The sequence below is a fragment of the Octopus sinensis genome, linkage group LG4 (assembly GCF_006345805.1).
Source record: "Octopus sinensis linkage group LG4, ASM634580v1, whole genome shotgun sequence".
Lineage (NCBI taxonomy): Eukaryota > Metazoa > Mollusca > Cephalopoda > Octopoda > Octopodidae > Octopus > Octopus sinensis.
The window spans coordinates 148,614,393-148,630,065 of NC_043000.1; the positions used below are offsets into that span (position 1 = coordinate 148,614,393).

At 41.3% G+C, this 15,673-nt stretch overlaps 1 protein-coding gene across 2 annotated transcripts in view; it reads right to left on the minus strand.

Moving 5' to 3' along the window:
• LOC115210600 (putative uncharacterized protein DDB_G0274435) overlaps positions 1-11,285 on the minus strand; it is a 30,335-nt gene extending 19,050 nt beyond the window's left edge. For both annotated transcript variants that reach the window (XR_004998913.1, XM_029779203.2), the window contains exons 1-2: positions 11,128-11,285; positions 8,055-8,267 (exon numbers count right to left, since the gene is read on the minus strand). Coding sequence is in view for 1 of the 2 variants with exons in the window: in XM_029779203.2 (XP_029635063.2) it covers positions 8,055-8,267; positions 11,128-11,206 (292 nt within the window). In the remaining variant the exon portion in view is untranslated. The remainder of the gene's footprint in view (positions 1-8,054; positions 8,268-11,127) is intronic.
• Positions 11,286-15,673: the final 4,388 nt, after the last annotated feature.

Genomic DNA, 15,673 nt, shown 5'->3' on the forward strand with positions numbered 1-15,673 from the left:
ATGTTTCTTTTACGTGGGTTAGATATTGTTACATAATAGGAAAAGCTTCCTGGCAGTGTTTACGTTTATTTAAAAGAAGCTAAGAACGAAGGAAAGGAAAGGAAAATGGCCAAGTTTGGTTTTTCCAATGAAGAGAAAGTTACTAAACCATATGTGTGAGGAAGAAGGCAAGATAATGCGCATATCACTCGGAAATAGTTTACAGGTGCACGTTGATATATATATATATATATATATATATATATATATATATATATATATATATATATAATATATACATATATATATGCACACATGTATCCTATATATTATCTTTCTCTCTCTCTCTCTCTCTCTCTCTATATATATATATATATATATATATATATATATATGTATATATATATACATATATATATACATATATACATATATATATATTATATACATATATATACATATATATATATATTATATATAATATATATTATATATATATATATATAATATATATATATATATATAGATATATATATATATATATATATATATATATATATAGGCACACGTGTATCCTTCTATATGTCTATCTTTCTCTCTCTCTCTCTATACATACATACATACATACATGCATACATGCATACATACATACATACATACATACATACATACATACATACATACGTACGTACATACATACATACATACATACATACATACATACATACATACATACATACATACATACATACATACATACATACATACATACATACATACATACATACATACATACATACATACATACATACATACATATATCATTATCGTCATATATCATCATCATCCTTATACGAGCAAGTAGAAATTTATTATTAAAATAAAATTCAGTTTCAAAACCTTGAAAGATAACTTTTCAACAGAAATAATAGCCCGGCAGCCTTTTTTTTTTTTTCAAATTCTGAATTACCCGCCGCTTGAAATAGCTATTCCAAACCTCCCTGCTGCACAAGAGGCTTTGAAAGCACAGTTATGAACATACTTGGAGATCATGTCCTATTTAAACAAGGAGGTTTCTGGAAAATGCACTCCTCCATCTTCTCTCCGTATAGAAAATGGAAGCACTCCGTCGGTTACGACGATGAGGGTTCCGGTTGATCCGAATCAACGGAACAGCCTGCTCGTGAAATTAACGTGTAAGTGGCTGAGCATTCCACAGACACGTGCACCCTTAACGTAGTTCTCGGGGATATTCATCGTGACAGAGAGTGACAAGGCCGGCCCTTTGAAATACAGGTACAACAGAAACAGGAAGTAAGAGTAAGAGAAAGCTGTGGTGAAAGAGTACAGCAGGGATCACCACCATCCCCTGCCGGAGCCTCGTGGAGCTTTTAGGTGTTTTCGCTCAATAAACACTCACAACGCCCGGTCTGGGAATCGAAACCGCGATCCTATGACCGCGAGTCCGCTGCCCTAACCACTGGGCCATTGCGCCTCATAGTCAATATATGAGATATACTTTCTCGATAAACTAATACTCTCTTTTACTCTTTTACTTGTTTCAGTCATTTGACTGCGGCCATGCTGGAGCACTGCCTTTAGTCGAGCAACTCGACCCCGGGACTTATTCTTCTGTAAGCCCAGTACTTATTCTATTGGTCTCCTTTTGCCGAACCGCTACGTAACGGGGACGTAAACACACCAGCATCGGTTGTCAAGCAATGCTAGGGGGACAAATACAGACACACACACACACACAGACACACACACAAACACACACACGCATATATATATATATACATATATACGACGGGCTTCTTTCAGTTTCCGTCTACCAAATCAACTCACAAGGCTTTGGTCAGCCCGAAGCTATAGTAGAAGACACTTGTCCAAGGTGCCACGCAGTGGGACTGAACCCGGAATCATGTGGTTGGTAAACAAGCTACTTACCACGTCATGAATTAACGACAGAGCCCCTAGTAGTCGCTCGACCAGTCAGAAATAACAGCGAAATTTTCCAAAAATCACCACCTACTGTATCTTAAATGGAAGGACCTATTGTATAGTGTAGCTTTCACCGTATTATGTCCGGGCGGACTGGGGCTAAACCGCTAAGACGACAACTAGTTCGGTGCTGAAGAGAAGCAAGATATCATGTCCTGAAACCTTGACAAAGTTAACTACAAAAGCTTTTTCACAGAGAACAAGAACTTGCAATTAGAAACAAGCCGTCAAATTCTGCAATTGAAAAACTCAAAATTCAATGAATTCTAAGGAAGAATGTTGATGTATTTCCTCTTCTTAATTTAAAATATACGATGTACTTAATTGCATCGCTTTAGGTTGCAGTCTACAGGAAAATAATCTAAATATATCAAGTTTGCCTGGGAGTAGGTGGAAGAATTTGCTTTATCAGATTTCCATTAGCTCGAGAGAGATATCCTACGATGAACCTTAGATACTCGAAACCCAAATTTTAGTACTTCTGAAAGTGTAAACAGAAATGGAAGATAACTTACAGCTGTGTGTATTTAATAAACTCACATTTTAAGTTTCGCGCTGAAGAGTAAGTACTATGGTTAAACAATGTTCCAATTTTACTCTGCGACCCAAAAAAGAACATTCTGACCATTTTCAGCACTTTACTTCATCTGATGTCTGCTACTCATTTTTTCTGTAGTTATAACATAGTTTCACTTTTTTTTTTATTACCCACAAGGGGCTAAACATAGAGGGGACAAACAAGGACAGACAAACGGATTAAGTCGATTACATCGACCCCAGTGCGTAATTGGTACTTAGTTTATCGACCCTGAAAGGATGAAAGACAAAGTCGACCTTGGCAGAATTTGAACTCAGAACGTAACGACAGACGAAATACCTATTTCTTTACTGCCCACAAGGAACATTCTATGAGTCGCCGAGAATACACAGAAGGGACAAACAAGGACGGACAAACGGATTAAGTCGATTACATAGACCCCAGTGCGTAATTGGTATTTAATTTATCAACCCCGAAAGGATGAAAGGCAAAGTCGACCTCGGCGGAATTTGAACTCAGAACGTAGCGGCAGACGAAACACTGCTAAGCATTTAGCCTGGCGTGCTAACGATTCTGCCAGCTCGCCGACTTCTGTAGTTATAACAGTTTCATTAGCACGGCGAAAAAAATGCTTAGCGACATTTCTTCCGGCTCTTTGTTTTGGAGTTCAAAGGAGCAGGGGTGGCTGTGTGGTAAGAAGTTTCCTTCCCAATCACATGGCTCTGGCTTCAGTCGCACTGCGTGGCAAGTGTTTTCTCCTGTAGCCTCAAGCCGACCAAAGCTTTGTGAGTGGATTTGGTAGGCGGAAACTGAAAGAAGATATTCTGTCAGTGATCGGGAAAATGAGTTGCTGACCTCAAACAAAGCGATAAAAAATGCTGAAAGTAGTGAGATAGATTTTCGTTTTATGATCACTCCACCGAGGGAAAACATAGTTTCGCTGTTACATGTTTTTCACAGCATCACCGTTATAAATCTACCGTATATCTCAATGAAAAAAAGGAAAAATATGTAGTTCTATTAATTATTTCTTTCTTTACTACCCACAATGGGCTAAACACAGAGAGGACAAACAATGACAGACAAACAGATTAAGACGATTATATCGACCCCAGCACGTAACTGGTACTTATTTAATCGACCCCGAAAGGATGAAAGGCAAAGTCGACCTCGGCGGAATTTGAACTCAGAACGTAGCGGCAGACGAAATACCGATAAGCATTTCGCCCGGCGTGCTAACGATTCTGCCAGCTCGCCGCCTTTAGTTCTATTAATTATTGTTGAATATGAACTTGCACGGTGGATCTAATGGGGGAATAATACCTATTAAATTATGAATACGGCTGGCCTAATGGTTAGGATATTGGAATCATGATCGTAAGTGAGGTCGCTGGTTCGATTCCCGAACCGAGCAGCACGTTGTGATTTTAAACAAGGCACTTCATTTTACATTGCTCCAAAGGCAGCAAGCTGGCAGAATTGTAAGCATTCCGGACAAAATGCTCCATGTCATTTCGACCGTGTTTACGTCCTGAGTTCAAATCCCGCCGGGGTCGACTTTGCCTTTCATCTTTTCAGGCTCTTACGTCTATTGTAGAACGGATTTTACATTGCCCCAGTCTACTTAGCTGAAAAAGATTATCAGCCAAATCTTAGCAAATCTTAGCAAATCTCTCCTTCTCTCTCTCCTTCTCTCTCTCCTTCTCTCTCTCCTTCTCTCTCTCCTTCTCTTTCTCCTTCTCTCTCTTTCTCCTTCTCTCTCTCCCTCTCTCTCTCCTTCTCTCTCTCTCCTTCTCTCTCTCCCTCTCTCCCTCTCTCTCCCTCTCTCTCCCTCTCTCTCTCCCTCCCTCTCTCCTTCTCTCTTTCCTGCCGTGACATCCTCGATGTTTCATTGGGTCAAGAGTGGGAGTACTGAAATTATGTCTATATCTGCTCCCAACTATATAGGTACCTAGAAGAATGACGAGAGCATGTGCACGCAGCTAAGTCATATTTGCTTGCTAGTGACGGCAATAGTTATAAAACATTTACTTGGTGCGGTTTACACGGAAACATATCACTGATAAGCAACACAGTAAAGTATTCCAAAACTACTGAAATACTTGAGCTCGAATTGCTTAACATTTTTAAAGGAAATCAATGGTCGCTGAACTCACATTTCAGCCCACATCCGCTCATACCCAGAAACGTATGAATTATACTTTAGTATCAACCACGATACTTTAAAGCTTACGCCCAACTATTGATGTGACTAAGACAGATATAAGAACATTCTATGAGTCGCCGAGAATACATCTCAAGATTTTTCTTTCATAACATCCTTCTCTGATCGAAGTTCCTCCTTCAATATCTTTGTACATTCTGGCTTACAATACTAAACTTTGATCTTATACAAAATGCAGGAAAGCATATATAAGCGAATGGTTTTTAAAACTAGTTTACCTACAAATGATATAAGTACACCAGTGAGTGAGATTTTTGAAAATTTAGAGTCTGAATTCTTCATATCATGGCCATTTGTACAGGATCTAATGACGAAGTTTCTACAATACTTTTTACATCTCTCTGTCCCTGGCCTGGCAATGTTACAGAGGAGCTTTACCGGTTCGAGATAAGCTCTTTAGACATGGGTGTGCACCTTCGCCGGTTTGTGCAAGATGTGAGAGGGACAGTGAAACTGTCCTGCACGCGATTGTGCAATGCCCCAAGGTGACTGAACTCTGGGCTTATGTCGAACACCTGCTGTCGCATTCGAGAAGAGTACAACTGTCGAGCGAATCTGTAATGAAGATAGTTCCGTCGACCTCCCTGAATAGGGAGGAGCGAGCCTGTTTTCTCTCGGTAGTTGCTATGGCGAAAGAAGTAGTGTGGAAGACGAGAGTTAAAAGAATTGCAACAGGCATGTTTATCTCCAGTCTCGAGCTAATCGACTTTTTCGTTTTCCACATGAAACGGAAAATAAGGCTGGAGAAGAAATGCCTGTCGCAAAGTGTGTTTCGTAAAAGATGGAAGTCTATAGCAAGTATGTTGCGAGTGAAAGAACCTATTTAATCGAGAATGTAAAAAAGGATAAAGCAAAGTCTTCAGTGTGAGTATGTGGTTTGTGGGGTCGACCGCGTCCTCCGCTTCATTTTTTGTTAATCACTCATTCTCATTTAATTGTATATATTTTAATTGTTTGTTTATTCATGTTTCGTCTCATTCGATACCCTGACCCCAACGTTTGTTTTGTCCCCTCTATTTCTCAACCTTATGGTGAATAAAGAAATACTCTCTCTCTCTCTCTCTCTCCCTCTCTCTCTCTCTCTCTCTCTCTCTCTCTGTCTCTCTGTCTCTCTGTCTCTCTCTCTGTCTCTCTCTCTCTCTCTCTCAATATTATCTATCTTTCTCTTTCTGCGTAAACTTATGATCATGTGTCAGCAGAATATCATCTTCATGGCTGCTTGACCTGCTACAAATAGTAGCGAAAGCTTCCTTCAAATCACACTTCACCGTCTTAAAAAGAAAATAAAGGACACATCGAACAATGTAGTCCTAGATATACAAAGGCATAGTATGATCAGAGGTAGACCTGGGAGAGGTTTAAACCATAGTATCAATCAACGATCACTTTTATTCATCCTTCAGTTATTCATTTATATCCTTGAGCATTTTCCCTTTCTCTCTCCCTATCTATCTACGAACGTGTCTGTCTGTGGGACTCCTACAGAGTGATTTCATACCCACGGTCAACAGTCTGTGTCATGGTTCGATATCTAGCCGAGTCATTCCACCACACGTCTCTCCTTTCTTGCGATTTCCTACCATAATCAATATCCTGGGAAGAAGCTAAGAAATGGAGTTGCATAGCATGCACCCCCGACACAAGTGGAGGCACATGGCTAGTGGTTAGAGCAGCGGACTCGCGGTCGAGGGATCGCGGGTTCGAATCACAGACCGGGCGATGTGTGTGTTTATGAGCGAAAACATCTAACCTCTATGCGGCTCCGGCAGAAGGTAATGGCGAAACTTCTGCTGACTCTTTCGCCACAACTTTCTCTCACTCTTTCCTCCTGCATCTTGCAGCTCACCTGCGACGGACCGGCGTCCCGTCCAGGTGGGGAACCTATACGCCAAGAAATCGGGAAACCGGCCCATATGAGCCAGGCATGGCTCGAGAAGGAACCCTCGACACATCACATAAAGGCAAAGCGTTCGATGGTGGACCAAGAATACATTAAAACTTACAGAGCTTCTTCGGTTATACTAATATTACTGTCTATGAATTACCCATTCCCCTTCCACCTCCCTCCCTCCCTTCCTCACCATCTCACTCCCCCTCTCTCTCTCTCTCTCTCTCTCTCTCATATTATCTATCTTTCTCTTTCTGCGTAAACTTATGATCATGTGTCAGCAGAATATCATCTTCATGGCTGCTTGACCTGCTACAAATAGTAGCGAAAGCTTCCTTCAAATCACACTTCACCGTCTTAAAAAGAAAATAAAGGACACATCGAACAATGTAGTCCTAGATATACAAAGGCATAGTATGATCAGAGGTAGACCTGGGAGAGGTTTAAACCATAGTATCAATCAACGATCACTTTTATTCATCCTTCAGTTATTCATTTATATCCTTGAGCATTTTCCCTTTCTCTCTCCCTATCTATCTACGAACGTGTCTGTCTGTGGGACTCCTACAGAGTGATTTCATACCCACGGTCAACAGTCTGTGTCATGGTTCGATATCTAGCCGAGTCATTCCACCACACGTCTCTCCTTTCTTGCGATTTCCTACCATAATCAATATCCTGGGAAGAAGCTAAGAAATGGAGTTGCATAGCATGCACCCCCGACACAAGTGGAGGCACATGGCCTAGTGGTTAGAGCAGCGGACTCGCGGTCGAGGGATCGCGGGTTCGAATCACAGACCGGGCGATGTGTGTGTTTATGAGCGAAAACATCTAACCTCTATGCGGCTCCGGCAGAAGGTAATGGCGAAACTTCTGCTGACTCTTTCGCCACAACTTTCTCTCACTCTTTCCTCCTGCATCTTGCAGCTCACCTGCGACGGACCGGCGTCCCGTCCAGGTGGGGAACCTATACGCCAAGAAATCGGGAAACCGGCCCATATGAGCCAGGCATGGCTCGAGAAGGAACCCTCGACACATCACATAAAGGCAAAGCGTTCGATGGTGGACCAAGAATACATTAAAACTTACAGAGCTTCTTCGGTTATACTAATATTACTGTCTATGAATTACCCATTCCCCTTCCACCTCCCTCCCTCCCTTCCTCACCATCTCACTCCCCCTCTCTCTCTCTCTCTCTCTCTCTCTCTCTATCTATCTATCTATCTATCTATCTATCTATCTATCTCCAAATCATACACTTCGTCACGCTCTCTCTTCCTTCCACTCAAACTCTCCTTTTCGCTCTTTCTCCCTCTAAATCACACTCTTCCCTCTCTCTCTCTCAACCACATATCATTCTCTCTCACTCTCCCTCCCATCTTCTCACTTCCACTCTTTTAAAACTAACAAAACAAGCTTACCTGCTGTGAGTTGATGAGTCTCGTTAAAGCAGTGCACCTGTACGGAATGCCGGCAAACTCCAAGGTTGATATCAAACAGAAGACCGGTTGGACAGGTACGTTGATAAGGTATGCCGTAGTTGCAAACATAGAACATATCACAGTTGTCCGGATGCTGAAACATTCCAAACATTTCCGGACACACGAACTGACTTAGGGAAGACCTGATCAGAACTACAAACGAATAAATAAATAATTAGATTAAGTAATGAATAAATCTTTTCTTGGAACGGCGGCTCTCAAAGCAACAGATAAAGCTATAAATTTTGGCACAAGGCCAGCAATTTCTGGGGTGGGATTAGTCGATTGCATCGACCCCAGTGCTCAATTGGTACATATTTTATCTATTTCTTTACTACCCACAAGGGGCTAAACACAGAGAGGACAAACAAGGACAGACACGCGGATTAAGTCGATTATATCGACCCCAGTGCGTAACTGGTACATATTTTATCGACTCCAAAAGGATTAAAGGCAAAGTCGACCACGAAGGAATTTAAACTCAGAACGTAAAGGCGGACAAAATGCGGCGAAGCATCTTGTCCGGTGTGCTAACGATAAAACTATAAATAACAGCGTGTAAAATATTTGGCTAAAACCTCTTTGGACAGAAGAAGTGGAAAGCTGTCCCTTGGTTCCACGGACGGCCTTCGACTTTTTCTATAGCTTTGTCTGCTGCTTCGAGAGCCACAGTTCCCAAAAAGCATCATTTCACAATAATTTATATATTTTATGATATCAACAAAATAAATGAATAAACGACGATTTGTTACCCATTACGCAAGGCGAACAGTACAAGATCGTACAGTACAGTACAACCAAGCGTCACTCGCGATCGGATATGGTTTGGTGACATGTACAACAAAACATTTTATCTGATGAGTTTACTCTTCTGCCAACCCATCATTTTTTTTTTAAACAACGATTTCTGATTTAGACTCAAAACCAGCATGTTTGAGGTATAGGGAAGTCGTCTATAAAATCTATTTCAGTACTTGACTGGTACTTTATTATATCGACCCCAGCGGGATGAAAGCCAAAACTGACTTAGGCAGGATCTGAAATGAGAGAGCTGGAACAAATACCGCAAGCCTTTTTCCTTTTTCTTTTGTGACGCTCTATCGCTTCTTCTAGCTCGTCGCCTTTTTGTATGTTCGTAATAACAGTTTCTAATCTAGACACAAGGCCGGCAATTTGGGGGGGAGGAGGAGGATACGATACTATAGCTATATGTATTGTATGTTCATGCTATTTCTGAGCTGGTAGAATCGTTAACACGCCGGGCAAAATACTTAGCGGCATTTTATCCGTCTTTATGTTCTGAGTTCAAATTTCGCCAAGGTCAGCTTTGCTTTTCATCCTTTCGTAGTCGATAAAAAAAAAGTGCCAGTTAAACACTAGGGTCGATGTAATCGATTTGACCCCTTCTCCTGAAATTGCTGGTCTTGTGCCAAAATGTGAAATCAATATATCTAATTCTTTTGGCACAAGGCCAACAATTTTGATAGAAGGGGAAATCCATTACATCGACTCCTGTACTTAACTGGTTCTTATTTTATTGGCTCCGAAGGATAAAAAGCAGAGTCGACCTCGGTAGCATTTGAACTCAAAACGTAAAGCCGGAAGAAATGCTGCTAAGCATTTTGTTCGTTGTGTTAAGGATTATGTCACCCTACTATATGTTTGTAGCAATAGAAAGCGTTAACAATTGCAAAGACTTTGACTTGACATCAATGCATGTACAAGATGTTCAGCTGTTTTCTCAATAGGCTATTATTGCGCATGCGTTTACATTCATTGCCTAAATATCGGTGTCAAATTTTGGTAAAAAGGCAGAAATTTCAGGAGAGGGGCTAAATCGATTACATCGACCCCAGTAATCAACTGGTCCTTATTTTATCGACCCTAAAAGCATATGAGGCAAAGTCGGTCTCGGCAGAATCCTTTACGTAAAGATGGACGAAATACCTATTTCTTAACTACCCACAAGGGGCTAAACGCAGAGAGGACAAACAAGGACAGACAAACGGATTAAGTCGATTATATCGACCCCAGTGCGTAACTGGTACTTATTTAATCGACCTCGAAAGGATGAAAGGCAAAGTCGACCACGGCGGAATTTGAACTCAGAACGTAGCGGCAGACGAAATACCGCTAAGCTTTTTGCCCGGCGCGGTAACGATTCTGCCAGCTGACCGCTTAACACATTGCCTAAATATTGGTTACAAGTTTTGGCACAAGGTCAGCAACGTCGGGGGATGGGTAAGTCGATTACATAGACACCCCAGTGATTAACTGGTATTTATTTTATCGACCCCGAAAGGACGAAAAGTAAAGTCGACCTCAGTGGAATTTGAACTCAAAGCATAAAGATGGACGAAATGTTGCTAAACATTTTTGAAGGCGTGGTAACGATTCTGCCTGCACACCGCCTTAGATTCATTGCCTAAATATCGAGAACTATCTCTTTTACTCTTTTACTCTTTTACTTGTTTCAGTCATTTGACTGTGGCCATGCTGGAGCACCGCCTTTAGTCGAGCAAATCGACCCCAGGACTTATTCTTTGTTAGCCTAGTACTTATTCTATCGGTCTCTTTTGCCGAACCGCTAAGTAACGGGGACGTAAGCACACCAGCATCGATTGTCAAGCGATGTTAGGGGGACAAACACAGACACACAAATACATACACAGACATATATATATATATATATATATATATATATATATATATATATATATATATATATATATATATACACGATGGGCTTCTTTCAGTTTCCGTCTACCAAATCCACTCACAAGGCTTTGGGCCGGCCCGAGGCTATAGTAGAAGATACTTGCCCAAGGTGCCAAGCAGTGGGACTGAACCCAGAACCATGTGGTTCGTAAGCAAGGCACTTACCGCACAGCCACTCCTACGCCTATAAGAACCAAGATTTTCTTTCCTCAGTCATTCCTCTGTATTTCACAAACAAGACCATTTTTCAAAAAAGCTATTACTAAGAATCAGATAAAAATATAAATTAACTTACCAGCAATGATGATCATACAACTTGTCATAATAGTGCTCTGTGATATTGGCGAGTGACAGATTTTGTGAAGAGATGTCATAATGTTGGTGTTGTTCTTCTTACGCTGTCCTCAAACTATATCTGTTTAGCAAGGAAAGTTAGAAAGTAAAATGGTTGTCTTACAAAAGAAATCCTCTTATTTATATATTATTTGGCGTATGGTCACTCTCGCCGACGCCAACGCCTGTGTCACAAGCATTCCAGCGTTATTAGAAGCAAACTCCCCGAGTTTCCCCACTACATAAATTCCAATGCAAGAAGCTAACAAGACACCCATCTCTGTCTCACTACCGACCCCACACTGTACATACATACACGCACAGAAGACCACCGCTTCCGCCATTACCTCTCTCTCGCTCTGTCTCTATGTTTACCTATATGACAGCTGTCTTTACTACCCCCTATTACAAACACTGTCTCTATATTTGCTAATACCATCACTGTGGTACGGCCAACACCATCGCTATTATATAACAACAAAAACAACAGCAGCAAGAAGAGTGAAGGAAAAGAGGAGAAAGGGAGAGGAAAATCAGCTTTGCAAACAACGATGATGACTTTTACTGAACAGGAGCAAAAAAATGACTAAATTAGAGTGATGGAGACGGTAACTATTTTGTTCAAGGATGCATAAATGAAATAAGGAAATAGAATCGAAATCTAATTGATATTGATCTGCTTAATACGTCTAATACTTCTCACAATATTTCTTTATATTTCGGACACCCGACAATGAATTAAAACTTTGCTTATTACGTTTTTTACTTATTTGTTCAACCTGGGCCCTAGGGAAAATCTCAGAAAATATAACCAAAAAATACTCGAAAATATATCGATTTCAAATTTTAGTACAAGGTAGCAATTCCGGGATGGGGTCGGTTATATCGATCCCAGATACTTATTTTTACAACCCCGAAAGGATGAAAGGTAAAGTTGACCTCGCTGTAATTTGAACTCAGAACGTAAAGACGGACGAAATGCCGCTAAGTATTTCGCTCGGTGTGCTAATGATTTTGCCAGCTCACCGCCCTTAAGACAAGACTAACTCCTTAGACGTAGGAAAGCATCCCTAAATTGAAGATGCTCTCACTCAACGGAAATAAAATCCAGGCAAGCCATATGTGGCATACATCAAGAACAATGTTAGTTCTATCAAAAAACATAGTATTCAAATTTCCACATTATCTATTCATGATCTAATTATAAATTCAAAATGATCGCCAGACGACCGACAAGGCAAACACACCCTTATTTTAGGTCAGTTTTTCTACCAAACTATCAAAGATAATATGCTCTAACCAGGAATGCCAACAGATTGAGGAACAGTCTCGATTCTGAATCAAAGACATTGATGAAGTTGGCCTAGATTTCGTTGTGGTGTCGCTCACAGCCATATGCAATTCAAGCATTTTTGACCCTTAGGTAGTAGCATTTAAATATATCGGGAAGATGAACAACTGAAGTATATCACACTAGAACAACATCTAGGCAAGTATTAAAGTAAAACATATACAAAATTTCAGCGTATTTACATCAATTATTCTTGGAGATATCGTGATCTAAAGATTGCTACTCATTGTCAGAAATGTTATTTTGAGAAAAATGCAAAAACCGCTGGAAATGGCTGATTTTACATCAATGCCCAACTACACAAGGATAATATTCACATTTTAGTGAATAATTTGCAGTTTTGCACAATCTAATAACGCCCAGATCATATCCTTTGCTATTTTTCTGAGATTTTGCTATCTGAGAGCGTTTATATCTTGTTTTGATTATGGATTTCTGTCCAGGCACACATGCTTTTTTCAGTCTCTGCTCATCAACGTGTCTCAGTCCCTCTCTCAGATGATGGCCATGGCTGAGGCCAAGTTTTCAAACACAAATATCTTGCAATTTCTTCTTGATTGAAAACTATAATGACATCATTGACAACTAACTCCAGGCAAAATCGCCCGCAAATGTTGATTTAGGACACTGTTCCTAAACGAAGTTGTGGAATGATTCATTGTAATTTTGTGATCCTCCTTGCAGGCACTTATCCAAGAGTTTCTCCTCAGATATGGCTACAAACACGGGCTTCATTTTATCCAGCACAAATTTTGGCCGGGAGGTTTTGTTTGGATTACGTTTGTCATCCACCTTTTTCACTGGACACCAGTCATCAGTCACTAAGGTCCCTTGGACCTGTGCTTGAAAATTACTCGTATGACTCTCTTCATGGAGGCTTTGTCATTTGAGTGGTTCCTGATGCCAGCTCCATAATGACCCTGCATGGATGGGATAGCTTTCTGTGTGAGCCTACCCGTACCTCCAATACCAGTACAAGGGCTAAATTTGAAACTGAATGCAGGAGACTGCAAGAAGTACGGAAGAGACATCGTCATCAAATCCTTGTGGTTGTTTCAAATTCTGAATTACCCGCCGCTTGAAATAGCTATTCCAAACCTCACTGCTGCACAAGAGGCTTTGAAAACACAATTATGGAGATCATGGGTGGAGGCGCAATGGCCCAGTGGTTAGGGCAGCGGACTCGCGGTCGTAGGATCGCGGTTTCGATTCCCAGACCGGGCGTGTGAGTGTTTATCGAGCGAAAACACCTAAGCTCCACGAGGCTCCAGCAGGGATGGTGGTGATCCCTGCTGTACTCTTTCACCACAACTTTCTCTCACTCTTACTTCCTGTTTCTGTTGTACCTGTATTTCAAAGGGCCGGCCTTGTTACTCTCTGTATCACGCTGAATATCCCCGAGGACTACGTTAAGGGTACACGTGTCTGTGGAGTGCTCAGCCACTTACACGTTAATTTCACGAGCAGGCTGTTCCGTTGATCGGATCAACCGGAACCCTCGTCGTCGTAACCGACGGAGTGCTTCCATCCCATGGAGATCATGTCCTATTTAAAAAAGGAGGTTTCTGGAAAATGCACTCCTCCATCTTCTCTCTGTATATATAATAAATATATAAGATATACTTTCTCGATAAACTAATATGTCATGAATTAACGACAGAGCCTCTAGTGGTCGCCCGACAAGGCACCATCTCTGTCTCACTACCGACCCACACTATACGGACCCTCAATGTCACAGGATCGACCTGTCTCGTATGAGTTTTGTCAGCCACATCCGCTGCCATGAGAAACAATGTGCTGGAGGCGGAGGAGGATGACTGTATTTGATCAATATTGCCATCACCTTTGATGGGTTGTCATAAGCAAGTAACCAAGTAGATAATTATATAAAAATACAATGATTTTTTAATAACAATTTAATAAACATGAAGAATGAATAGGGAATCCCACACACATAGGTAGGAACCCACTAGTCCGAATGAACCAGAGTATCTCACAATATTGATCTACCACTTCTTGTAACTAGTATACCCGAAGGTATCCGTGAACACCTTTGGCGTTGGATTGGGCAAGAAATCTTCCATACCTTCTAGCAATTTGCACGTTAGTTGTTCATCGATAACTATTGTGATTCTCATAACCGTTTATTTGGGTGTTCCTCAACATCGAAGCCCACTGCTTTCTCAGTGGCGCCCCTTCTCGCATGATCACCTTGGTTTTGCAACTCCCATTTTCATCCTTCAGTTGGTTTAGCAGTTCTTTCATTTATTTTGAAAAGAACTGCAAGCTTCAATGCAACGTGGTAGGGGAGTTGAGCTCTTTCTCTTCACACTCTTTCCTTGCCTTCCTTCTACTCACCTGCTACTCCTTATTTGGTGTACCCAAAGGCACCGATGAGCATTTGGGGTCGACGTAGCATGATGCATCTCATGTCCTCTGTGAAAGCTAATTTGCGGTTATCATAGTTAAAGACTTCAGTCTTTACCAGTATTCTATCTTTTGAATGTTTCTTGAAATTTTGTGACCTTATTTCATGTCCAGCTGCGAAAAACATCCCTTTGGAAGGCACTCCTTCTCGCATGATCACCTCGGTTTCATTTCGAGTAGGTTTTTGTTTTGAGTGCCTTGTCTTCTTTTTTGATCTTTCGTATTGACTTCTAAAACTCTGGCCTTGACGAGTGTTTTAGACCAGGATCCCCCTACTTGACCAGGATCCCCTCAAATTGCTCCTTTGAGGGAACTCTGAAAGCCTACTCTTTTGTGACATTGTATTGTATTGGCATCCTTTCGGTCTCGGGAGACAATGGAGTTGCGCATGAAGTAGTCTAGTCCGGCTTCTATATTTCATGTCCTGATACATTTCCTGCTGTGGCTGTGTAGTCCTATCCTGGACAAACACTCCCTCTGGCAGGTACCGCAAATGTAGCGAAGACTGTTCCTGGCTGGTTGTAGTGCCATAGTCTCTTGTTTACGTTTCTTCCTTCTCCATTTCTCATTCTCTCTCTCTCTCTGTCACTCCTTTGTATTCCTCTTTTCCGATACGTCGCCAATCTCCACGGTTGCCGGCAACTGCCTCCCAACCGCTAATATTGATGTTGCAGGCCTTCATGTTCCTTTTGCAAACATCCTTGTATCGTAAGAGCGGTCTACCCACAGA